At 37.8% G+C, this 26,415-nt stretch overlaps 3 protein-coding genes across 3 annotated transcripts; 1 reads left to right on the forward strand and 2 right to left on the reverse strand.

The window, feature by feature from the left end:
• The first annotated feature begins 317 nt into the window (after nt 1-317).
• LOC107041595 (ADP-ribosylation factor-like protein 16) lies at nt 318-2,333 on the forward strand. Its single transcript, XM_015262206.2, has one exon. The coding sequence runs from the start codon at nt 1,072-1,074 to the stop codon at nt 1,642-1,644; it is 573 nt and encodes a 190-aa protein (XP_015117692.1). The 5' UTR covers nt 318-1,071; the 3' UTR covers nt 1,645-2,333.
• Nucleotides 1,868-11,618, reverse strand: LOC107041593 (DNA damage-binding protein 1). The gene is made up of 5 exons (XM_015262203.1): nt 11,419-11,618; nt 11,171-11,319; nt 8,199-8,777; nt 4,037-6,580; nt 1,868-2,262 (listed from the first exon to the last, which is right to left on the reverse strand). Exons 1-5 carry the CDS (start codon nt 11,486-11,488, stop codon nt 2,179-2,181), a joined length of 3,426 nt encoding a protein of 1,141 aa, XP_015117689.1. The 5' UTR covers nt 11,489-11,618; the 3' UTR covers nt 1,868-2,178.
• Nucleotides 11,619-15,998: 4,380 nt separating this feature from the next.
• Nucleotides 15,999-26,120, reverse strand: LOC107041594 (sialin). The gene is made up of 8 exons (XM_015262204.1): nt 25,879-26,120; nt 24,376-24,605; nt 23,159-23,395; nt 23,013-23,097; nt 22,838-22,943; nt 19,743-20,010; nt 17,416-17,790; nt 15,999-16,401 (listed from the first exon to the last, which is right to left on the reverse strand). The coding sequence occupies exons 1-8, from the start codon at nt 25,880-25,882 to the stop codon at nt 16,189-16,191; spliced, it is 1,518 nt and encodes a 505-aa protein (XP_015117690.1). The 5' UTR covers nt 25,883-26,120; the 3' UTR covers nt 15,999-16,188.
• Nucleotides 26,121-26,415: the final 295 nt, after the last annotated feature.

Here is a 26,415-nt window from a genome sequence, read left to right on the forward strand (position 1 = left end):
TCTTCAATCCGGCCACCTATTTTTTTCAAGGCCTCCAAAAAATTGAAAAAAATCAGTGGTTTAATACTCATCAAAAATACTCTCGTTGAATTTTTTTAGATTTTTTAAAGTAGCTCTGCCCTTCGGCCGGGCTACGCTGTACTTTTGGATATTTTCAGTTTTTAAATTTTTCAACTAAATTGCATGGAAAAAATTCCAAAACATTCATACCCAATCAGTATCTAAATTAAATTTCGCAAAATATTGATATTTTTTCAAACATTTCCTCTTATAAGTAAATAATAAACCTTGTTTGCAAAACGGTGGATTATTTTTTATGAGGTGTCAAAAACATTCTTGTTTTTTTCACATCTAATGAAAAAATTCAGATTCGGAAATATTCCTCAAAAAATCAACTGGGGGATAAGTCGAATTATCTCCGTTGACCACTTCACTATTGAATTAGAGGAAAAAAATTGAGATTTTTTTATGCCTTTGGGTGACAACAACGATTTAGCCAAGATCCGAGTATTACGCCCGTCCCGTATTACCTCAATTTTTTTAAAGAATAACACAAATGACGAAACGCGCAAAAATTGTCTTTTAAGCTAATTCTAGCGTTTAAACTCTCTACACCCCTTTTTTCTATAATAAAAAAATTATTTTAAAAATTCCGATAAAAACCTAATTTTTTTGTTCCAAACTTTTTTTTCTCGGAGGTCAACTTCTCCCGATATCTATTTTTTCGAAATTTGTTCATATCCCCTTATTTCCATCACGGGTGTTTAAAAACATCTGAAAAAATTCAAGCGAGTACTTTTAATGAGTATTAAAGCACAGACTTTCTTCATTTTTTTTTGAGGTCTTAAAAAAAATTCGTGGCTGGATTGAAGAAGAATCCACCAAATACAAGAAAGACAAGTAAAATTATGTACTAATCGTATCACTGTTGTTGCTAGTAACGCGAGATGTGTTTGATCAATGAAAATGATGTATATAACCCGACGTCTCGGTGAAAACTCAAACCCCCGAAAATATCAATTTTATAATATATTTTGATTAAAAAAAAAACAATAGCAAAGAATATAAATAATGTGTCTGTGTATTGGTCCCATTAAATCTGGCAAAACAATGTTGATGAAAAGATTGCAAGACGGTGAGCTCGATGAAGCCTCACAAACAGTTCCCACTAATGGAGTAAATCTTTTTACCGTACGCAGTAACGATGGACACTTTGATATGGTGGTGAAGGAGATTGGTGGAAGCATGGCCCCCATGTGGAAGAATTATTTCAATAGGATTAGTAAAATTATTTATGTCGTTGATGCTAGCAATTTGTGTCAAATCAGTGCAGCTGGTGTTTTACTTTACTCATTACTGGTGGAACCCAAGCTGGATAATGTTAAAATAGCACTCGTGCTGGGGAAGATGGATCTGAGTTACAGACAGATGAGGAATGAAGCTCTACTGATGATCCATTTTGCGCGGCTCAAGAGAGAAGTTCACCAGAAAATTACTGTTATTGAGGCCAGTGGAATGACTGGACAGGGAGTGGAGACAATTAGAGATTGGATTTTTGATCCTGAGACTCTCAAAGCTGTTGGATCCACTGGTAATGCTGCAGCGGCTGCCAATGTCGATGCTGTTTTACCTCAGAAAAAATAAAAAAAAGCTAGGGTGGAATAATTTTTGTAATTTTTGTTGTCTATTATGTTTGAATTCAATGGGACATTTTCTGTGGAGAATTAAATTGTCTAGAAAAAGAGGTGACTCTTGACATTTTTCCCAGCCACTTGTGCACTCAAAATGAATGCACAATTCAGCAAAGCATTAAGGAATAAAAAAAGAAGTAAATTATAATTGGAAGAATGAATGATTTTGCAGAGAGCATTTACATAATTGTTTTTATTTTATACAGTCCACCTTAAACAGCTATAAATCTAATGTAATAATGTAATGTACTGCCAAATGATCAACATTGTTGCAAATCGATATTCTCATGCCCATTCACTGGAATCATTTTTTTTTCCATTATTACACTGATATCCAATTGTTTGGTTTTTATTGTTGAGAACACGCCATTCGCTCCTGTTGTTCCTTGGTACTGTTGTCAAGAAAATCAGTGTCTAGTGACACAAACAAGTGCACATTAACAAAATCTATTCGGTAAATTCTTTCTGGGAAGGATTGATAAAGTGTTCAGTGTATCCTTGTGAGGTCTTCGACGACTTTTACGAGATCATCCACGGTTGCCTCCTTTTTCATACCACTACCGTCATCAATCTGCAACAGAGTGAATTCAACTGAAAATTAAGGGTGCCGAGTGAATTTGGCGATGACCTTGAAAATTAACATTCACCAACAAAGTTATAATTTTTTTAATTAATAGTATTAGACAGATGGTGAACATCGGTGACAATTTTTAAATTTTAGAACTTATGGATATCGAGAAATTAAATAAACAAAATCAGTCTTATACACGGCCTCTTATGGAGTTTTGATTAAATTGAACGTTTCAACCCCCTAGGAAATCAAGAAAAATTTGAAAAAATTTGAAGATATGGGGAATGATGTGTTCAATGTGATGGCGACAAAAAACAATGGGGTACCGGGGTGAATAAGAGAGATATTTCAACCCGCCGTACCCATTTGATCCCATGCTTTCTCGAGGTTCGTCACGCGAAATAGAGGATTTTCCGCATTTATTTTCTCGATGTCTAGTTCCGGTTGCGGGTTTGAAATTTCGTCGGATGGATGAATACATATTTCTCCAATGATGGAGGGAAAAAAAAAATTTTTTAAATCTTTTTTCAAATTCACTTGGCACCCTTAATTGTCAATGGATAATAGAGAGTGTTTATATTTTTTTTTGTAAAACCAAATCATAAAACGGATGTACAAAACGTAGAGATTAGTCGAAATTTGTAGGATTGGTTCACATTTCTGTAGATAAATGGAATTTTTAATTAAAAAATTTTCAATCAATCTTATTATTCGTTGCAATTGAATTCAGTGGAGAATTGGTGGAATGGTGTAAGTAAATGTCACTTTGAACCAAATTTTGGAATATTTTTCGGAATCGAGATAAGATTCGCCTATCTTAGGTTGAAAGATACACTGAGAGAAAAACGACAAAGTTCTCAAAGTCTTACTTGTGCCAAGAAAATAGTTTTTTGAAAATTATCAAAAAAGGATTTTTTGGGTCAAACATGCAGAGAGTGCGCCGGAATGAAAAATTTTTGTCGCAAAAATAGATTTAGTAGTTCAAAAAAAATTGCATTCTCTGAACACGCAAGAAATGTCATTTCTAGCACTACTCCTTCGTTATTCGATACTCCCATACGTATTTTGCTCCCGAAAAATTTTTGTTTTATGCGAAACAAGGGATAGTAGTTTTTCGTTTCGACTGTCAAATAATCACAGACAACAAATGAACCCTTAAATGAAACAATAATAACGATATGATAGCAATCTCGTAACTTAGGGATAAAATATTTGTTGATAAATTTTCCTCTATACGAGATATTTTCATCCTGAAAAGGCACCACCTGGTGTGAATTATCCGCCTCTTGAGCCAAATATTTCGTTGCTGTCGAAAGCAGAACAATTACTCATGTTTGAGACTTTCAAATTCGAACCGAACAAATTCTTTTTTGGCAATTATCAACTAGCGATTTTGTTGGCCCAAACAAGACTTGTTTGACAACGTGTTTGTTTTTCTCTCAGTGTAGGCTCAAGAGAGCTCCCTATCCACTCAACTTTTGAAATACCTTCGAATCCCTGTAAAGGGAGCATTCAAATATTACGTCACGCGTTTTTCGGATATTTTAAACCCCTCCCCCTCCGTCACAAGACCGACGGGGGAGGGGGTCTCCGTTACGAATCCACTCGGAAGCTATTACCAACGGAATTGGTAGAAATAAAAAAAGCCCTGCTTATTCACATGTAAAAAACTTGATAAAATACCGATGATATTTTACTTGTCCAACTCTGAATGGCCCGGTGTTCCTGCACACCTCCCTCACCCAAACCCTAAAACAATCCATACAAAACTCACCGTGAGTCCCATCGCCACCTCCGCCATCTTCTCATGATTCAAATCCAAAAAGCTCTCAATTAGATCTCCATCAATGAAGCCTTCACACTGCTCCACCTTCAACTCCGTATTGAAGCTCCTCCAGAAATGATGCTCAATCTTCCCCACACTCTTGATAACCGAAGTCAATCTGTCCTCCAAATTTCGCAAAAACTCATAAAAACCGGAAGGAATTTGCGTGACCAGTCCGATAGCCCCCCCAACAGTCCCAAAGAGAACGCACCCCTGAGTGGGCGTGCTACTCTCCCCAAGATGCTGCATCACCAAGGACCCATGCCTGAAAACATTCACCATATCCCCCAGATGAAACTGCCCCACCGCCTGCATCTGCTGTCTCTCCTCTTCATTCGTAGCTGCACTGTCCTTCTGACAGACAAACAGATTGAAGCAGTTCTCGGCGCCCAAGAAGGTGTCATCATCTAGAATTTCAATGGCAGTCATCCAGTTGGGATTGTAATCCCTCGCGATTTCCTCAAAACTTCCCTCCATCGTCTTATACTGCAGAAGAGTGAACGATCTCATCAAATCTCCAACCAAAACAAAATCCCCCTTAGTCTTGAGAAAGAGTGCGATGATGTTGTTGAAGTGACTGCACTCAAGCCTCAATTCCTTCTCAGCCGTCCACTCAAACAGTCTCACTGTGCTGTTGATACTAGCCAGTAGTTTACCATTGAATTCAACGAGAGAATAACAAGCCCCTTTGATCTCCTTCTCTGCAATTTGGCTGAACTTTCCATCGTTCCATTGATACAGTAAAATCCTCCCCATTTTCGGTTCTGATTCATCAGGATTCACCAATGCAGTTCCAACGACGAAGTACGATGTGGGATCTTCCCCGAGTTTCGTCGAAATTAGGGACAATGCGTACTCGTTGGGCATCAACGTGTGAGCATGAAGTACTTCGAAGGTGTGTTGATCAATGATCAAGAGATTATGGATCTCGACTTCCTGGCCAATTTCACTGGAGGCTGTGTGTCCGGGCTTGTTGTGTGGCGCCACATGGGAGGAACTCGAGGTCGATGTTGCTTGCGTGGAGGCAGAGGGGCGAACGATGCTGACTCCACTGCTCTCTTGAACGTCTACTCGCATCGTGATGACTCCGAAAGTCTGCGAGGACTCCTGATAAGCTATTCTCCTCGGAGATTCTCCCAAAGGTACAGTTCTAATATGAAGTTTCTGAATCTCATCAATCGTGCCAATTGTCACTGTCGAATCTGTCGCCAGGGCTAAACTATCCGGATAGGACTCAGCATTGAGCGAGCACATGTGATTGACTTCCTTCAAATTCACATTACTAAAGACTAATTTATGATTGGATGAGTATATGACAGTTGGTCGATCGGAGCATGCGAAGACATTGGTAGTCGACAGAGACCTGAAGGTCCTCAATACTGTCGGTTGAGTTCCCAGTGTCACCTTCTTCTTATCAGACAACAGACCATTATCCTTCAGCAGTGAGAAGTAGTACATGGAGCCATCGCCTAGAGCGCACAGTAAATAAGTATTCCCTTCGAAGCAAGTCATCAAGATTGACCTGGGGATGATTTCACCTCCCAATAACTCTTTGTTGATCTCTTCAAGACTTGGGAGAGTCAAAATCCTTATCGAAATGTCCGTCCACAGTCCCACAGCCACGATCTTCGCCTCTGTGCAGCCGTCCAGAGGTGAAATGTCCAGGCAAGCGACTTCGTGTTGCAGAGTGATGAATCCTTTGGGAACAATCTTGTCTTGGATGATTTCAATGTAGAATAGATCGTTGCCAGTGGCGCAGAGGACTTGTCTGCCATTGCAAGTGACAACCGAGATGGTGCGTTTGTTGTCTGGCTCCCACTCTGAAACCACTGATTTAGCCTCATGGGAAATTATTCTTACTGATGTCGGGGTGATTTGAATCAGGAGATCGTCGCTGACATTGCCGGTGTGAAAGGTCTGTTCGTCTGCCACGAAACCCGGGATCTCAGTTTCCTCAACTTCTTCACCATTCAGGGTTAGAATTCGCGTCTGGCCGACGAAGGAGACGACCAAAGTGTTATCGAAGCTCTTGTTACCGACTTTCAGGGCCCACATACCCTTTATACCTGGCAGGTCTATGCTGGCGTGCTCCTGGATGCCAATTCCATTTCGTATGATGCGGAGGGAGCCCTCCTTGAAGCCACCGGAGCACGTTACCATTTGGCCTTGACCTTGACGCTCTAGATCGACAACTGCCATGTCGACAATTGGAGCGAGGTTGGTGAAGGTCTCCATGGGAACGCAGTAGGAGCCGTTTTCGTCAGCCTTTGTGATCAGTTTTATCAGTTGGGAATCTCCCAGGCGGCTTCCCACGAAGATCACACCGTTGTCGAGGTAAGTTATGCACTCGGGAATACTGACTTCTCCGAGAAGTTCGACCTTCAGATCTTTTACCACTAAAGTGCCGTCGAGCTTCTTCTCTTGTTCGAGGAAGAGCATGAAGAGGTGGCCCGCCATGTCACCCAGGAGGTAGCGGAGACCCTGGGCGTCTACCTATTGAGACAAAGAGAGTTTGAAAATTCGTTCGGAGGAGGAATGGTACCATCAACAGCTAATTTCGTTATTTTTGCTTCCGAATGGAAGCCTTGTAATCGATGATTTTTACGATCTCGTAATTTTGCTTGGAAATGATGTAGAATGTCATGAACCGTGAAAATATGATGTTTTTAGAAAATGGATGTATCTATGTCAGAATGTGTATGCCGATTTTTCGGAAATTTTTTATAAATTCCCCCGAAAAAAGGACTAAAGTTTGCGCTAAAAATCTGAATTTTTGTCAGATAATTGGTATTACTTTGGAGCATTTGTGGGCGCAAGTTCAGCTTAATCGGCCCAGTAGTTTCTGAGATATAGCAATTTCTCAAAAATCTTTTTTCCTTAATATCTCATAAACTACGTGACCGAATCGAAGTTTTTTGACGGGAAAGTATTCCTTACGATAATATCTATCGAATCAAGTCAAAATATTGCTACGTCACTGGGGTCAGTCTAGTAATAATCGGCATTTTTCATTTTTACTAGGAAATCGTTGTGGAAACGATAACTCGCTGAAAATTCAAGATAGGAAGTTGAAATTTGGTAGGATTGTAGCTCTTACGATATTACAGAACTGTATTGTTCATGAGCTGAATCGGATAATTAGTTTAGAAGATATTCAACTTTTTGTGAAAAACTGTTATGCTCAATATCTCTTAAAATACTGGGCCGATTCACTTTTTTTTCTCAAAACATTTGTCACGATATCTTCTATCAAGATCAATCAAAATATGTGTACCCACCCATCAGCATTTTTCTAATTTTTTTCATTTTAAAGTTAACGTGGTGTCCATAATACGCTTCAAGCTTAGTCTAGACATCTGAGATTCTGGGTACTAATTTGTATTATGAGCCCACAGTTATGTATAAAATATTGTGTCAATCGATTCAGTACATCCAGGCATAGAGCAATTTATCCAAAAATCTTTTTTTTCTAAAAAATTACACATTGTCATTTTATCAATGATTTTCGTCTCTATATGACTTAAAAAGTCATAATAACAAACATTCGGAAGCTTATTATCAATGGAATTGGCAGAAAAAAAAGTAGATATCACATGGCTTCTTCCAAAAAGGCTTACAACCCTGCTTGTTTTAATAAAAAATTGCATCACTGATGTAAAATATCCCGAAAAATGTTTCTGAAAGAATCAAGAATACATTTGAAATATTTTAAGGATAATTTTTCTATTTTACATGAATGGCGCAAATTTTGATTTTAACCAAAACGAAATTAGCTATGTAGAAGTCGAATTCCAAAAAACTGGCTCGTAATTGTTGTTCCGCACATTTTTCCGACAATTTTGAAAAAAAAAATCTTTTGTAGCTCAAAAATTGGAGGCCCTGGGCTGTTTTTAGCATTTTAAGCGTTTTCGAGCAAACGAACAATGAAAAAAAAATTTTTTTTTGCACTAATCATTCGTTTTCATATTTATAAATCTATTTTCAACGTATGAAAAGTCTCACTCCAATAACCCACGACTTTTAAAACTCATAGTAGTCTCCCCTTAAATAGTTAATTCCTTCTGAAGAAGCTTCTCACAAAGTGAAATTAATTTTGTTAAAAAATGTTAACCTTAGCATAACAGGTAATTGTACTGTATTTGATAATGGGAGGAACAACAGCCACGTAAGTAGTTCCATCATGATAGAGAATGCTCTCCTGGCCGATGATGATTGCTCCGCAGATTGGTGATGGCACTGGGATTACCATCATGGACTCCCTCTCGACATTATCCTGTTTCCAAAGAGTCTTTACGAACTCCTTATCCCTCAGAGAGATTTCGTGGGTCTTTACATGACGTCCATTGATATCCTGATGGATTATTATCAATGTGGGATTTGCACAACCGTGAAGAAAGTTCACATCTTGCACTTGCTGTTCGTCCATTCTAATTGAGGAGGCCTTCAACTCGGGATTGTCTTTGTCCAATGGAATGATCTTGAAGAGACCATCGTACAGCCGGAGACCGATGACTCTTGCTTTTGGGTCGATCACTGCTTTTATTCCGGTCTCTGAAGGCTTTCCTATTCGGTCAGCTACGTTTCCGTGAGCTTTGGTGATTATTTCGATTTCTTCACCTTCTCCGGAACATTCTAAGATCATGGCATTGTATCGCGTGGTAAGGAGAAAAAGGAGATCCTTCTTTTCGTGCTGGAAAGAGATTGATTCAAGTATTAGTTTAAATTCGTCATTATCCAACTCTAGAGAGAAAAAAATGTACCCTAGACTGGTCACCATGTGAGGGAATTATCGCAACACGTCGTTTTATTCACCTTGCCATTGACTGGTTGACCGGAAAAATTTGAGAAAAATTGAATTCGTCAATTGAAGTATCTGGAAAATTCTAGTATTTGTTTTTTCAATATTGTATCCTTAATTCTGGGAGAAAAAAAATTATTTGCAACAGGTGAACAATTTTTTCCCGTGTTAAATGAAATTGCCTGTTGCGCGACGTTGCTGGGAACTCGCTAAACGCGCCCGGGAAGTGTAGAGTGGATTCGGCAACGCTGGAGCAAAATAACACGGCGGCACTCTCCCGCGAAGGTGATTAAAGTCGCATTTTTCCGTCAGGTGACCAGACTAGGGTTAAATTCACGTTTTTTTCATATTTCTGGCAAATTATTGATCAGATTGACACGAAATAATATACCGTTTTTGCGTTTTGTCATTATTGACTGACTCACGAAGTTTCATGATAGTGCAATCATTTTCCTGCATTCCTGCATTTGTTCTAAGGTTTTGTGAATTTCCGAAAAGTTTTAGAAAAAAAATTTATGTTATTTACTTTAATGTAATTTTGTGACCAATCTATTGAATGTTATTTATTATAACAAAATTCTTAAAAAGAAAGGTATTATTAAAAAAAAAATTCTAATTATATTATAGCGTACCATATATACTATACTATATTATATATAATACATTATAATATATTATATGATAGGATAATCCTGAAGAAAGCACACGTTAGGCGGAATAGATTGCCGTTTTTTCGTTTTTAAATTTTTTTCATTCTTGTACGCACGATAACTTGAGAATAAATGGGGATAGCAAGTTGACATTTGGTATGATTATAGCTCTTACAATACTGAAGGTTGGTATTTTGGATAGGCGCAACCGGCCAAGCAGTTTCGGAGATATTAAACCTTTTGTATAAATCTTTTTCATTAAAAGGGTGAATATTTTCCTGTAGACACTCGGTGTCATGTGGTTACGGTTGTACGCCTGTCACAAGGATTGGGAATTGCTACGGATTCATTTGGAAGTTTACTACCAATGGAATTGGTAGAAATACAAAAAGAAAGAGACTAAGGACGCAAAAAGTAACGATCACATGCCTTCTGTCGAATAGGCTCGCACCCCTGCTTGTTTCACTATTGTTTTTCTCAGGAATCCCTGTGAATTCGAGAGATCTCGCACGTTCGCTAATTAATAAATTCTATTATTGAAAATATGACGTTAAATTTGAAAGCTTTCTAAAATTGTGGGGAACGTGAGAATATAATTTTTCACATTTCGCATAAACATGATATTCCATCTTGCTATGACCAATGATGCTAAAATGAAATGTCGAAAGACATTTTATTAAAACTTTATCAGCTACAAAAGTCTTCTGGCATATTCTCCTGAAATCACTTATTTTTTGGATGAAGAAACAAACAATCATGAAAAATATAAAAATTTACTCATTACTTTCAACACCTCTACTGGAGATTCATCCAGAACATCTGTAATTGTATAGAATGATTGATGATAAACTCCGATTCCATGAACAAAGAGCTCTTGATAATCTGGTAATCTCGTTCACTCCAACAGTACGAAGTAAACGATGGGATAATCATCACGACAAACAAAATTTTCGATCATTACCACTCATTCGCAATGTTTTCCATGCCAAAGACCCCTTAGTGATTATTATTCACTCACATGTTCGCTAATTAATAAATTCTATTATTGAAAATATGACGTTAAATTTGAAAGCTTTCTAAAATTGTGGGGAACATGAGAATCTAATTTTTCACATTTCGCATAAACATGATATTCCATCTTGCTATGACCAATGATGCTAAAATGAAATGTCAAAAGACATTTCCAGCCCACAATTTACCGGTAAATTTCCGGATATTTAGCGGTCTTGCTGGGGACTTTTAGATGGAATCCGTAAAAATTGTTTCCTGGGTTCTTATTAAAACTTTATCAGCTACGAAAGTATTTCGGTATATTCTCCTGAAATCACTGATTCTTGGGTTGAATGAACAATCATGAAAAATATAAAAATTCACTCATTACTTTCAACACCTCTACTGGAAATTCATCCAGAACATCTGTAATTGTATAAAATGATTTATGATACACTCCGATTCCATGAACAAAGAGCTCTTGATAATCTGGTAATCTCGTTCACTCCAACAGTACGAAGTAAACGATGGGATAATCATCACGACAAACAAAATTCTCGATCATTACCACTCATTCTCAATGTTTCCCATGCCAAAGACCTCTTAGTGATTAGTATTATTCATTAGTTTTAAACAAGTACTCACTGGTGGCCTAAAAAATTTGATCACAGCGATTTTTCCATAAATTCCAACCTCCTTCAATGGTCTCAAGCCCTCCGGAGTAACCAAATAAATTTCTAACCTCGTGTTTTTGGCCAAAATGAGATTGAGATCCGTGGGAGATGTGAAATTACCTAAAAATAAGGACAATGTCATTCATTTTTTAATCCAGAAGCGTTAAAAAAATCGTCAAGATTAAGGTTATTTTCTGCAAAATAGAGTTTTTTCATTACCGGTGACACAGGCAGTTACAGCCGTCGGTTTATGAGCAGTCACGACGTAGTGATGAGCCATTGCTTTCATAATATTGTGCTCACTATAAAACAACTGTATTTTCTTCACATTCGTTCAGAGGAAAACAAATATAACAAGCCTTTGAATTACCGCTTCGCGAAATTATTTCTTGGTGTTTCTCGATGAATTTTCAATTTCACGCGCCACGAAGTTAGCTATGAAGATAGAGAGGCTAAACGCATGCCCCTAGTAGCGACGTAGGGCCCCTCTGACCGCCATATTTCTCACTAAATAGAACCGCTAAGATTCAAATTTTCATTAAATAAATTCTTACGAGCTAATACCGTCAGTGTGGGGGTACTGGAACACTTTGAAGCATTTATTAAGAAAATAAAGTCCCAACCGTGTTAAAACTATAGGGAATTCCGTCTCGATGGTAGGATGGTCTCTTATCTTTCCCTAAGATTAGGTCTGGTCGAGGTGAGTCAATGAAAACCATTTTAAATAAATCCGTTAAAAGTGGCGAGCGAGTGACTCCCTCTCGTATGTGTGAATTGAGTTGTTGGGTTTCACTCGCGTGGCAAGTGCATCGCCGTGTTCAATGAGACTTTTCTCCCAAAATGTAAGTATTTGGTGAATTAAAAAGTGTTTGTAGTGACATTAGATGAATTATTCTTGATGATTCAATAGAAAAAAATTAGAAAAATGATTAATTCAATTGAAGAGAATGAGGTTCCGTTATTGAGACACCACAACACGGTCTTGAGGCAGTTAGCGAACCCCCCGCCTGTCAAAAAACTAACCTCTCATAAATTCTCTTCGAACGTCTCTTGAAATATTTGTTCTTCTCATTACATTACTTTGTTGGAATAAAGTATTTATATCAACTTCCAAGCCTAGAGAAATCTATAACCTCATATGAATCTCCCTGTTCCACAACTGGTACCTTTGAGGGTTCCATAAGGGGGACATTTTGTTTTCAGGGGTTCCATAAGTGAAGCATTTGCCGGGCGTCACCTTTTCTTGAATATTAATTAATCTATTGACCCCATAAATATGAAAAAATGTTTCAATTGAAGGAGAGATATTGTTTTAGCTGTTGCAAAAGTTAAAATCCTAAAATTATAGATAAAATCATGTATCACAGCGTTCACCGTGGATTCTACTCGTAAAGTGTTCCATAACCCCCACACTGACGGTATATAGGAAGATACAGACTTTTAGAAAGTGCATTAGAAACTTGCGTAAACAGGAAACAAGTCATAAAACTAGAAATTCCTCAGCGTAGTTTGGACCACCCGAAAATAAAGCCCTTTTGTATTAATTTTTTCTTATAAAGTTTCCAGTGCAATTAGAACTCAACTTCGAATCGTGAAAGTCAAAATAGTATATTTCAGGGCGAGTGCCATGGGGTTTTTAACTCGCGTGGAATTGGCATCTGAGCCGAAGGCGAGGACTGGCCAACCACGCGAGTAAAAAAAGCCCATTGCAATAGTCGTGAACGATATTTTTCCATAGTGATTTTCAGTTTTATGAGTTTGGGGAAGGGTCAATGCCAATCCCCGGACGAGGAAAAGTGAAAATCAGTACGAAAAAATCCTATTCCTAGAGACAGTTTATTTTTCCTCGAGTAAAAATCGAGTATTTTCTCTCGCTCACTCGACACCACATGTCAGGCCCATTGTTCGAGTCACGTACCAGGTCCGAGGCTGGGCCAGCGCCATCGACTGTCGGGTGTAAGACCAACGCCATCGATCGAGTTCACGATCACGATTGGTCCCCTACTTCTTCCTGTGGGAAGAGTACTTTCATCACATCTGTACATTTCCACGACTGAAGAAGAAGACTAAAGAAGTTCGTAAAGAACGTGAAGTTGCATCCCATATAGACTTATACAGGATCCAACTTCATGTTCTTTACGAACTTCTTTTGACGATTGTACAGGGCCTAGTGAGAAATGAGATATAACAACTGTACAGAAACCAACTGTCCAAAATAACATCTGTACAAAATCACAACTGTACACCGAACGTTTCGTCGGTCAAACAGTATCGGTAGCGCAGGGAATTAATTCCTCTTAGCCGCCATCGGTCACAATTATTGCTGCCAATAATCGAGTGATGGCAGTATTCACTTCATTAAAGTAGCTCTACCCTTAGGAGGTTATCTTTCAATTCAAAGATCTTTAAAAACTACAACAAATCGCCGAAAAACTCTGTGTGATTCGGAATCGTAATTTTTTTGCTCATTTAATTGTCGTTCAAGTTTTTATAAATGAAAATGTTGAAAATTCATTACTTAACACAGGGTCTTATGTGCTAAAATCGCTAAATTTAACACAGCTCCGGTTAAAACAAAGATTAAAATCTAATTTTTTTCCCTAAAAACGAGAAAAAAATAATAAAAAATATTGGCACCTGTTAGATAACGATTTATCGTTTAGTTTTTTTATTATTAACAATTTCCAACCAGAATCGTGGGAGACTGTGTATAGGAGTAGACGTGGCAACGACGGCTCGTTCAGCTGTCACTTGGCGGGACCTCTCTCACCCGTCACATTATCCTACAGTGTTGCCACTAATTTTTCCAAGCTAGTCAATTGAAAATCTATTTATTCATACTTTTCTTGAAAATAATTAATAATGAAATAATTCTTATGCTTATGTCCTTTACAAATTATTTGAGTAATTTAGACATCAAAAAAATTATTTTCAGAATCTTTTTTTTTCAAAAGCACTCAACGAGTCCAGCCGTAGGGGTAGAGCTACTTTAAAAGGAAAATTGGGGTCCTGAATAGCGGGGTCCGTGGGGCTGAGTTACCTCCACGGAAAAACGACATATCTAGCGACGCATTTTATGATTAATGAGCCACAATGAGCAATAATCGATAAAAAATAGAACATAACTGATTATTAAAAATGGAAGGCCAAATAACATGGAATTTTGTACATTCGCAAAACTATTCTGTTTTTGTAAATTTGTTTTTTCTCATTTATTAATCTTTCGGTCATTTATTCTCCATTGTGTGTACATGACCTCATACGGTTAGACGCACCAGCTAGATATAAACTTGTCAATGATGGTTCATTGAAAAAAATGAAGAATTATAAAATATATAAATGACTTTTTAGTGGGATCGGCGATCACAGTGGGCATAATTGATGATAGATATCCTCCGAAATAATAGTCATTTTCAAGAGGATATATTTTATAGAAAATAAAAATCTATTGATTCTTCCATGTCAAGTATTTTTTTCTGAAAAAAATGCGGAAAGGCTACTGAATTTACAATAGAAATCAGCAAAAAGATGTCTTAATTTCCGATGGCATTTCGTAGCGCGGGCGCCAGGATTATTCACTGGAATTAGCATTACACGAATTGATTAATCGAATTCCCTTGCAGATCAATTCTTGATAGATATTTCAGAATCGAACAGAAATGGCCAGCTTTCTTGGAAATCTCACTCTGCTCTATAAAAAAGATTCTGCATAAATTTTGCTCTCTTAAATTACGAAATAAAATTTCAAAAAGTGATATTGAAGAGAAATTTACATTGGTTTAAAATATCTGAAAAACTATAGAAAAGTTATCGAGACATGCAGTGGAAAAAGGTTAGGCAATTTTATAGAGAATAAACAGATTTTTGACTCAGGTCTCTACGACTAATAGTTCTCGAGATGTGAACATTTGTTTACCGCGGCGCGCACCGATGCGAACACCGCGCAATAAACAAATAACTGTAACTCAGCCGAAAATGACTATAAACTTTTTTTTTTCAACTAAAAATTCTCCTAATTATGATGTTCATATGATTATTTGTTGACTAATAATTATTGACGACTGATTATTGCTCGATAAAATCTGTACAGTTGTACTGGATATACTATTGTTGAGGAAATGTGAAGAATGTGTTATTTATTATGCAGCTATGGTAAGTCTGCAGGGACTTACCGATTTTTTTCCAATATGGGAAACCCTTCCTTGTATCTTCCCAAAACTCACTAAATCTCTTGAATTCTCAAGAAAGTTTGAGAATTTTCCAGAAATTTCTACGTTGACTGCTCCAGGATGCAAGGGCCTCGTCTTCATTCAAATTTTCAAGAGGATTCAGGATTATTTTGGAAAAATCCCGGGAGCTTTCTCAAATTGTCTAGAACACCGGAGAATTTTCTCGAATTTTCTAAAATTCGGACAGATGGCGCTGGTGAAAGAGTGATTTTTCCTAAAATGATCCTTCATAACAAAACCATATCCACGTCAAAAGGTAAAAAAATGTGCCGGGGAATTTCTATAGAAAATATCTCAATAAAATAAGTTGTATAAAAAAATCGAAATCTATTGAATTTTTCGATAAGATATTGTTTATTAGATATTTCAATTGAAAAAAACGCAACAATGAGCTGCGAAATTCTTCAATAGAACCGGCCGAAAACTAATAGAAACTTCAACAAAAATGGAATTGAATTTTCTAACAAATTCACCAAGTTTTCCTGTGAAACCTTTTCGTACGTAACGATCTGCGTGAGGACTGGATCTTCTTCTGGGTATACTAACGTCTCATGGAAATGTTTTCTCGTATTTCACAGTCAAATTAGTTCTTTTATTCAAGTCAATCGTCATGTAGCTCCCTGCCGTCGATAACGAAACTAGGAAGATCTGTCAAATAATTTCACCTAAACTGGAAACATCTGGGAGCCTATTCTCGAATTGAAATCGTACGTTCGAGTTCAACTCGAAAATAGATTCCCAGGAACTAATCACTAAGTCATCATACAGTTTCTTTATCAGTCTGATTAGATTCATTCTTTTTCTTCAAAGGTTTCAAACTGGTCAGTTCATTGGGGGAACCCCCGCCCAAAGGTTCATTACACTCATTCCACGGTTGCACCTCAGCAGTCCCCCAGCATTGGTAAGCAATAGCGCTGATTGTGAGATTTGCTGCTGCTATCATAAACACCAGACGCCACTGTTCTATCGTTTGCTGGAATGTAGATAAATTATTGATACGAATAAACATACAATGAGATTTTTTCAAGTCTTGAAGACAAGAACACCCACACGGAGAGAAATATTTAATAAAAATTACGTATCTTTTCCGTAATTCTGGAGCGAAATGTGTTTGTAGGAAATTTTATGGAACTGTCACGGAATTTTTCCGGAGCGTTCCGTAATTTTTATCTGAATCTCCTGTGAAAAATTACGATACCGTCACTTCAATTTTCTGAGTTGATTACGTAATACGGCGGAGTGAATTGTGAGTTCCGTAATTTTTACTGAATATTTCTTTCCGTGCAGAAAAATAGTTCATTTGAATCAATTAAAAATGTTTATTTGAAATTGCTTGATTTGAATAAAGACTTTATTTCGTATTATTTAAATGAACTTATTTATTTGGTTCAAAAAAATGATTTTTTTCTGAATGTATCACGCTGACAATGCTGTACAATCGCCCAAATAAGTTCGTGAACAGTGTGAAGTTGCCTCCTGTGTAATTCCATATGGAATGCAACTTCACGTTCTTTACGAACTTCTTTTGATGATTGTACGTCCACATATTCAACAATAACGGAAGTGACCAATCTGGGCCATAAGAGAAGGATAGCTTGAAAAATTTGTTCATTTTTTAGGAATTGAATGAAATAAGTTAGAATTGATCTGAAGAGGATAAATAATTTGAAGAAATGTTTAAAAACACGAGGTGGATGACAGGTTCACGCCGCCATCTTGCGTGGATACTCCCTCCCTCTGCAGCAAGGATCCTTAAAGATACTCCCTCCTCGGATTTTCAGACATTTCTTAAAATTATTTCACATCACCCTAAACTCATTTTATCCGATTTCTATAAAAAATCAAAAAAAAATTTCAAGTCATCTCCCGGATTTTCCCATTTCCTCTTGACGGAGCATTCATGGTAGAAAATACTCTTCACATTTCAGTAGTTTTTTTTTCACTCCGAGGTTTTATTAATCTTAATATTAAAAAAGTAATCAATTACCCGGTGATTCGTGAGAATTCCGACGATCAGAGGAGATATGAATCCAGCGGCAGTAGTTACTAATCCACAGAATCCCAGCAGAACACTCGCGAAATTAGGGCTGAGGTCCACAAACACCGCCAACGTTCCTGCCGACACAGCGCCGTTAATCGCAGTTCCCGCCATCATGAAGACAATCGCGAGGATAGGTTGACATCCACTAAAACTCAATCCCAGAGTGAAAATGGCTCCTCCTCCAGTCGTGACAAAATTCGCGAGTTTTCGGACGTTTTGGTGGGACATTTTCTTGGTCCGCAACAGCCAATCACTCAGGATTGAGTACAGGTAGGAGAAAATCATGCGAAGAACGTGGGGAAGTCCAGATAGGAAGCCAGTCTGAAGAAAAAAATCCAATAATTTTGGGTCGTGTTGAAACATTACACGCTGGGAGAAAAACGAACAGTCCTCAAACAACTCCTGTTTGCGCCAAAAAAATCGCTAGTTGAAAATTACTAAAAAACCAAATAGTTTGATTCGAATTTGGGAGTCTCAAATATGAATGATTGCTGTTTTCAATAACAACTAAATATTTGGCTCAGGAGGCGGATCATTCATACGAGACGGGGCCTTTCTAGGATGAAAATATCCGTTATAGAGGGAAGTTTATCAAGATATATTTTCTCCCTAAATACCTAAAATTAAATATCTAAATACGTATGGAAGTACCGAATAACGATGGAGTACTGCTAGAATAGTATATTCCTGCTTGCACAGAGGATTAAATTTTTTAGAAACTGCTAAATCTATTGTTGCGACAAAAATTTTCCATCTCAGGACAGATTTTAAATGGTTAACCCTCTAAGGTGAACGTCAATATCCCCACTCTATGGCTGCCAAAGCGGAATATCTGCGTCCCCACTCCAGCGTCCTACTACGCTTTATAGTAGGAATCCTGTAATCTCGAGCCGGCTATTTTCAACAGGCGGAGACACTGCGTCCCCACTCTCGCGCTTTCAGTCCCCACTCCTTCCGTTTACGGAATGGTCCCATCATCTTCCGGGCGCATAGCCCTATGCTCCCGAATGTTTCCCTAACCTCAATCATAGGGAAAAATGGATTACACCACTATTGATCACAGGTACATTTGATCACGGGACAAATGATCACAAATTTAATCACATCGACAAGTTATCACAAATTATTTTATCACATGGACAAGTCATCACAAATTCGTTTATCACAAGTCATGCCTCTGCATTTTGTTTTAAGCCAGAAGGGCCAGAAATTATTGCTTCACGAGGGGTATTTGTTTAACAAACTTCGTGAAAATGTCAAGAAGAAGAAGACTATCACCTGGAGATGTGTGGATCACAAATCCAGACAGTGCAACGTTCTTGCTTGCACAACGTCTGCTGAGCGAGCAGGTACAATAGTCTTATTAGTTTTGTCTTATTGATCTAATTATCTGGTGATCATTTTTCCTGTGATCAAATGTCCTGTGATAATTTAGCCTGTGTTTTTTTGTCGTGATCAATTGTCCTGTGATCAATAGGGGTGTTACCGGGAAAAATGTACTATGGGGTTATGTATTCACTGTTACCCGACGGCCGAAGACAGAGAGCAACATAATGCATTCTCTCTCTGACCTCCCCACTACGCTCGCTTGGCCAATGAGAGCTCGGCTGACTATTTTCGACTTCTCGGAATTCGTTCCCCCGTCGGGTCGAAATTATAGGAGTCCTACTGTGCTACGATTTTCATTTTAGAGGGTTAATACTAGATTTTACATGTTTGATCATATTCAGCAGGCGATTTTTTCAGTTCAAAAGATTTGTTTGAGAATAGTATATTGTGTTACTAGTGCGTAAAGTTCCACTTTTTCACAAGCACGTGTAACACATCCTATTTTTTGTGATACCTGCCGAGTTCACTGTTCGAAAGGGTAGTGGGGGTAAATTGGTTATGTTTGTGCACGACTGCGTAAAGTCCGAAAGCGTGCGCAAAGTCAATTTCACTTGAAAAACATGAACTTCAACTTGATAGTGAAATTAACTTTACGCAAGCTTTGCATTATACGCGACAATTCGCTTTACGCATGCTCGTGAACTTTACGCACGGCGTGCGGAAAACAACCGCTTTACGCACACTAAACCATTTCGAAAAGTGCACTTTTCAGGTAGTTATCACAAAATAGTATATTTATTTTATTTTACAATATTTTTCATCACAATGTGGCGAAAATTGGACTTTTAGGCACGCGGAGCGTGCCGAAAAGTTCACTTTTCGTCACAGCGTGATGAAAAATGTTTTTTTCCCCTGGGTACAGAAATTATTGAATGGGCATTTACTGCATTGATGTTCCATCCATGGACGAAATTGAAGTAGGATGGTGCTTGGGTCATGAACGTGAGGAACCCCCAAACGCCACCCCAATGGGCAACAATCGCTATCCAGACGGGACCGGAGAGGAGCAATTCTCTCCAGGGAACTTTAGATAAAGTGTGGGAACTGGACAGAGTGTCTCCTAGGCTCTCCACGATGTGGGAACACTCGTCCAGACTGATTCTCGGGTGCTCCTTCGGGGTATTGTAGACCAAAAAGTACCAGAAACAATACCTGTCGAATTTGTGTGAATCGTATGGGTTTATGCGCGTCTTAAAATATACTTTTTGAGATTTTTCCGAGGGGGCATTCATTACCAAAATCACGCTGTCATCAATCACCACTTATTTGTGAAATCATGAAATCAGCAAGTCATGAGACCCTTTCGAATACATAAAAGAGAAAAAAAAAATTTCCACTTATTTGTGGTGTATTATTCATCGTAAGCCCATTGACGTGTATTATTTTTCATATCCTATCGTAACCAGGAGAAAGGAAATCTATCTCGCTATATCTCGAATAGTGATACCGTCGGGACTAGTCGAGAATTATTTTGATGAGATCATCACGGTCTGGAGAAACATCGAAAGTTTTGGAATCGTCGCAATCTCGAAAGACATTGGATCGGTGGATCTCGTCACAATTCCGGGAGGATTTATCTTGCCTGGATCTCGAGATTTTCGGTTTTTCAAGTTCACGAGACGAGACGAGACGAGACAGATATCGAGGCAAACATTTCAAAAATACTGAAAGTCAGGCGTGCTGGATTCTTCCAAGTTCGTGACGAGATGCACCAACCCAATGTCTTTCGAGATTACGACGATTCCTAAACTTTCGCTGTTTTTTAGACCGTGATGATCTTTCCGAAATAATTCTCGTCTAGTCTCGACGGCATCACTAATCTCGAAAATCTCGAATCACTGTCACCGTAAGACTGAAACCGAAGCGCCATTACGTGAGAAGATGAGAAGGTGCGTGCGTAGCACGCGCGACTGATCTCGCAGAAAAAAAATTAATCGCTGAATACAAACGCGTATTTTTTGGTATGACCTCCTGGAATCCTCATATCAAAAAGTATCAAAACATTGTGTTATCGATAAAGACACTGTCTGCGGGAGAAGACAAAAAAATAAAACAAAAATACAACATCAACATTTACCCTCTCGTAATTCTTATGTTTGAGCCTTCTTGCATTAATGTTGTTGCGTATTTGCCGTTTTACTCCCTCATAATCACCTTCATGTACGATCGTCTCTTTCTTTCTCGTTATTCTTTTATCTTCGTTCCTAGTCCGCGAACGTGTCATTCCGTTTTGTATCTCTTTTTGCCCCAAATTCTTTGATAAACAGTCATTTATTTATTAAATGTACCCATTCTTTACAATACGCAGTATTTCTTTCTCTCCGGATTCTATTTCCTTTTACTCCATTCCCCTCTCCGCCACAAATAGATGAAATTGAAAATTTGAAATCATTTAAAATCGTCTAAAATCGCGAAATCACCAAAAAATCCCAAGCAATCACATGAAATCAATGATTGTAAGAAATCATCGAAATATCCCCGAAATCACGTGAAATCAGCAATCACTGTCTCACCGGATTTCCAAATGAATGACCCCTCGGATTTTCATATACCACACTGAGAGAAAAAATTATTCCTGCCAAGGATTGATATTCTCGTCAGAAGATAATATTTTTTCAGAACGAATTTTTCCAGGACAGTCATTTTCAGAGAGTCCAAGTCTATCCTCAAAAATTACACTGATATTGAACAATCTGATTATTATGCTACATATGACCTTGACAAAATGTTCTCCGATATCTTCCGGATTTTACAAATTGGCGATTTTCTCAGGTAAAGAAAATTGGAATAATTCCAAATGTTAATAATTATTATTGGAGTTTCTTCGAGGTCATATGCAGAAGAATATTCTTATAGATCACCATAATTCTCACGCTTGGAACTGATTTCGGAGCACCTGGAAATGACTGGCCTGGAGAAATACGTTCCAAAAGAGATATTTTCTTCTACTAAGAGTATGAAAAAGATATCACCAATAACATTTTCTTGGAAGGAATAAATTTTTTTCTCAGAGCATTGCGAGTAGAGATGTAAAATGATCGTCATTTTTTAGCAAGAAAAATTACATTCGCACGCAAATTGCTAATTTGTTAGCAAAAATGTATAGAGTATGCTTTGACGAAAGCAATTTTTCCGCTTGCTCTGATCAATTTTTTTCATCAAATATTTCTGGTACCTGAAAAATGTGGCATAACTATCTCAGAGGAATACAATTAGATTATACTTTTATTGCTTTTTAGCAATCACTATTCACATTTTAAAATTATGAACTTGTGTCTCCAACGTATTACAGTTAGGGACAGGTTTGTCCAAAAATTTAAAAATAATTATAAATGTTGTTTCTTTGTTTTTCACCTATAAATCTGTAAAGAACGACAGAAAAACTCTGAAATCGGTAGGGCTTTAATCAAAACTACTCAATATGGCGGCTCATCCCGGTGTTTGAAAGAATTGAAAAAAATTTCAGAGTCCTTCAATTTTTTTTAGCTGTTTTCAACTTTTTATTGATCGTTGATCGACCTCTCCCAACCCCTTGAATTTCTCAATTTTGGCCTTTTGTTTATGTACCCCACTATGCCCCGCACAATATCGTATATGATATTCGGATATTTCTATACGGATATTTTTTTACAAATTATTTCTATACGATTTCTATAGGTTTAATCCTATACGACCCACTGCCACATGTATAGAAACATTTGGGATGGAGTTGCGACATTTCTCTACATTTTTCTCTGGAATGTTTAGCCATCTTTCGTATGAATACAAAAATTTATGTAAAATTTATGTATAGAAATAATTCGTATAGAAATATCCGAATATCATATACGGAAATCCTATAGAATTGCTATACGCAATCCGTATAGACAATTTCTGTACGATTTTTTCGTACGTGCGGCCACCTCACTATGCCTTGATCACCCCTATGCTATCCTTCAACGTTTCATCACTCGTAACAACGAATTTAAATTCTGCTCACCAGATAATACCGATGATAGAAGTGATGTAAAAAGCAGCTCTCCAATTCATCCAATCGATGATGAATGCACAGAGGGGATAGGTAATGGCAGCGCCCACGGAACTGCCTAATCGCATAAAGAATTCATCGAAATCATCAACGCATTAAAAATCAATGATTTTCGATTGTTAATCACCTAGATAAGCGCTGACAAATTTGCTCCGCTCCATCGGAGGAATCCATTTGGCGGTCATGTCGTGCATGGAGGGCCATATGACGCCCTAGAACAATCCATCAGTCATTCTTCGATTTCAGAAAATAATTTCAATAGAAGAAACTTACAGAAATCAATCCCTGCAAAGCACGGATGGCCACCAATCCATAAAGATGATATTGAGTTGCAAATGGAATGAGTAAACCGAGAACTGCAGTTGCCAGATTTCCCATTCCAAAGACCATTTTTGTTCCATACTTACGCGCTAATAGGCCACCAGGCAATTGCGTTAACCAGTGAAACCAGTAGTAAGCACCTAAAGCTAAACCCTGATCATATTCAGTCCAGTGGAACAGGGATTCTGTCTGGAAATTAATTCACATTTTTACGTGCCACAAAAAAATCTGGTAAAGCCGAGAAATGTCAATAGAAAATATCCTTTATTGATACTGATATTGACTGATCAATACCCTTTATCAATTTTTTCCATACAATATTCTTCTGCGGAAGCTGCGAAACTTTTTAATAGAGCAATTTACCACGATTTCACGCACGAAAAAATTTAATAGAAAAACCTATCGAATTCGTTAGAAAATTCTATTGAATTTCTATTAAACTTTCTATTAGTTTTTGGCTGATTCTATTGACATGTTCAATAGAAAATATTCAATAAAAAAAGTCAACAGAATTCGATTTTCTTATACTTTCCGTATATTTTCTATAGAATTTGCTCGACTCTAATTTTCTAATTTTTTTTTCATTCTATTTTTCTTTTCTTCTCATCAAGAAAATCAAATGAAAAAACTTACGATGACTATTTTCTTTATATCCGCAAACGACAAAATAACCCGAGAAGTGGCCTACTTCAGAGGATAGTTTTGCCCCCAAAATCCACGTATTAGCCGATAATAAAAAATACGTGTCCCTTAGTTTTGACTCCTCTATAACATATATAAGTTTCATCAAATTCGGAGGCGGACACTTACCTAGGGTTCCTTGTTAGGAAATTTGAGCCGAGGAAATTCTATAGAAAATATCTCAATAGAATAAGTTATATAGAAAAATTGAATGTTATTGACTTTTTCTACTGAATATTTTCTATTGAACATTTCAATAGAATCGGCCAAAAACTAGTAGAACAGTTCAATAGAATTTTTTAACGAATTCGATAGGTTTTTCTATGAAATTTTGTCGTCCGTTTTTCTAGAGGATCCGCTAGCATTCTCAGAATATCAACTAGATTAGTTGAAAAAAAAATGGAAAACTTGTTTTTCTGCTTGTTGTCCTTGTTGTGGAATATTTTCGTATGTAAATGTATTTGAGACACATCAGGAAAATTTCCTACCTTAGACTTTTGAGCGACTGTAGGAAACGTTAACATATAAAGAGATTTGTTGGAGGGACTGTTCCAGGGGATATTGTGGAGTGAACATTCAGCTATCGCGGGCCCTTTCGTCCCTGGGACGACCATAGCCACTATCGCCAGGTTGAGGTTTATCCTGAGCATGTAGTTTATAGCGAAGCCACAAAACACGAGGATCCACAAAACATCTCGACACATGAGTATTTCCTTCCCTGTTCGACTCAAACAGTTGAAATTATTTATTTTTCGTCACTAGTGCGTAAAGCAAAATTTTACGCACGGTCCGCAAAATCCCACTTTCCACATATTGTGATGAAAACTAGGGTTCGGCACTCGTGGGAAAAATGGTCTTTGACCCTTCGGAGGGTAGCACACGCCTTCGGCAAGCGCTACCCACCTCACACGGATCAAAAACCACTTTTTCGTCACTTGTGCGTAAAGTTAAATTTTAGGTACGCTCCGCGTGCGCCGAATTCCGCACGTCGCGATGAAAAATAGGGCTCGGAAATTGTGGGAAAAGTGTTCTTTGACCCTTGGGAGGGTAGCACACGCTTTTGGCGAGCGCTAAACATCTCACACGGGTCAAAAAACACTTTTTCGTAACTCGTGCGTAAAGTAACATTTTACGCACGCTCCGCGTGCGCAGAATTCCGCACATCGGAAAAGTGTTCTTTGATCCTTGGGTGGGTAGCGATAGGAGTGCGTAAAAGTGTTTTTTGACCTCTGGGAGGTATGTAACGCTCGCCGAAGGCTTATTTTTCGTCATAATGTGCGAAAAGTGGGATTTTGCACTCCGCGTATACAAAATCCCAATATAGTAATGGTCAATGTCAATATTGTAATGGATTTCCATTACTATATTGACTTTGTCATTTTATTAAATTCGATATTCTCTCCCCCCAGAAGTGTTGGTTTCTGAGAGCTGAAAATTGAATAATTTAGTCTTAAAAAATGTGATTGCCCCTTATCATTCAAACATTGGATTCTGTAATTCATGAACGAGGACAGGACAATTTCATCTGACCCTCACTGTGTGGAACTCAGTCCACGGGTATCAATGATGTCATTGAGATTTATTAAACCGAGGGGTGCCAGATGATTCTATTATTTGACTGATAGTGGTTTATTCGATCACACGGAGATTTGCGTTTATTTTTGGATGATTCCGACATTATAAATAGAAACTGAAATGTTTCTCTGAATTGAATTTAGTTTTGGAAAGACAGTTTTTCTGAAATGTTCAGAGGGGAACGCCCTCTCAGGTGCTAACGCTTCTGGCAACAAATCCGTCTTAACACCGGTATTAATTAATTTTTGGCATCCACACAATTTGCATATTCTGGTGTTTAATACCGTCGCGTCTAATAATAGATGCGCCGGTGGCGTTAGAATGAAATTTAGAAAGTGCGTGATTGTTATCACTAAAAGTTTGACAGTTTACCTTCTTTAAAATTCAATTATTATATTCTGTGGGAAATTTCTCACCCATTTCGCTCTTTTTATCCAACAGATGCAGCTGAACTTCTATTCCGCAAGCATCACAGTTCGACAATCCGAAAATACCAATGAATTCGCTTTGAATTACAGATAACGCTATCACTTGGAATATATATAAACTGATATATGGAAAATCCCAAGAGGTATTGGACGTCCCGATAGAATTTTGGAACCGGAGCGCAGCACAATGCGACGCGCGGAGAGTTCTCGCTTGATGATACCTCCAGATCCGACTGACTTCTCTGTACTAGATGTCATATTGAATCACTGAAAATGTGTACTTCATGCAGGGGTATCTAAACGAGTTCTACGACGTAATGATTTATTGTTCTTGCGCGTTGGGATTTTATTTAGTGCTGAAAAAGTCAAATAAGATTGCCAGCTTCTCAATGAATGCCGAGAGGAAGAGATATCATAATCAGGCGATTATCGTTAAGTTTATTGGGATAACGAGCTATTGACATTTGCAAATGCTGATAATGGACGATAGTTTAATCACCTTTTTTGTGTGTATTTCATTTCTCA

Source organism: Diachasma alloeum, unplaced genomic scaffold, assembly GCF_001412515.2.
Source record: "Diachasma alloeum isolate Michigan unplaced genomic scaffold, Dall2.0 Dall_scaffold_00368, whole genome shotgun sequence".
Classification (NCBI taxonomy): domain Eukaryota; kingdom Metazoa; phylum Arthropoda; class Insecta; order Hymenoptera; family Braconidae; genus Diachasma; species Diachasma alloeum.

Excerpts from the sequence above, each read along its gene's own strand:
- LOC107041595 (XM_015262206.2), top strand. The coding sequence starts at position 1,072 with ATGTGTCTGTGTATTGGTCCCATTAAATCTGGCAAAACAATGTTGATG.
- LOC107041593 (XM_015262203.1), bottom strand. The coding sequence starts at position 11,488 with ATGAAAGCAATGGCTCATCACTACGTCGTGACTGCTCATAAACCGACG. Across the intron at positions 11,320-11,418 it reads TGTAACTGCCTGTGTCACCG|GTAATTTCACATCTCCCACG; the intron begins GTAATGAAAAAA and ends CCTTATTTTTAG. Across the intron at positions 8,778-11,170 it reads TCAAATTTTTTAGGCCACCA|CACGAAAAGAAGGATCTCCT; the intron begins GTGAGTACTTGT and ends ATCTCTTTCCAG.
- LOC107041594 (XM_015262204.1), bottom strand. Across the intron at positions 22,944-23,012 it reads ATTTGTCAGCGCTTATCTAG|GCAGTTCCGTGGGCGCTGCC; the intron begins GTGATTAACAAT and ends TTATGCGATTAG. Across the intron at positions 20,011-22,837 it reads TCTATCATCGGTATTATCTG|GTATTGTTTCTGGTACTTTT; the intron begins GTGAGCAGAATT and ends CAAATTCGACAG.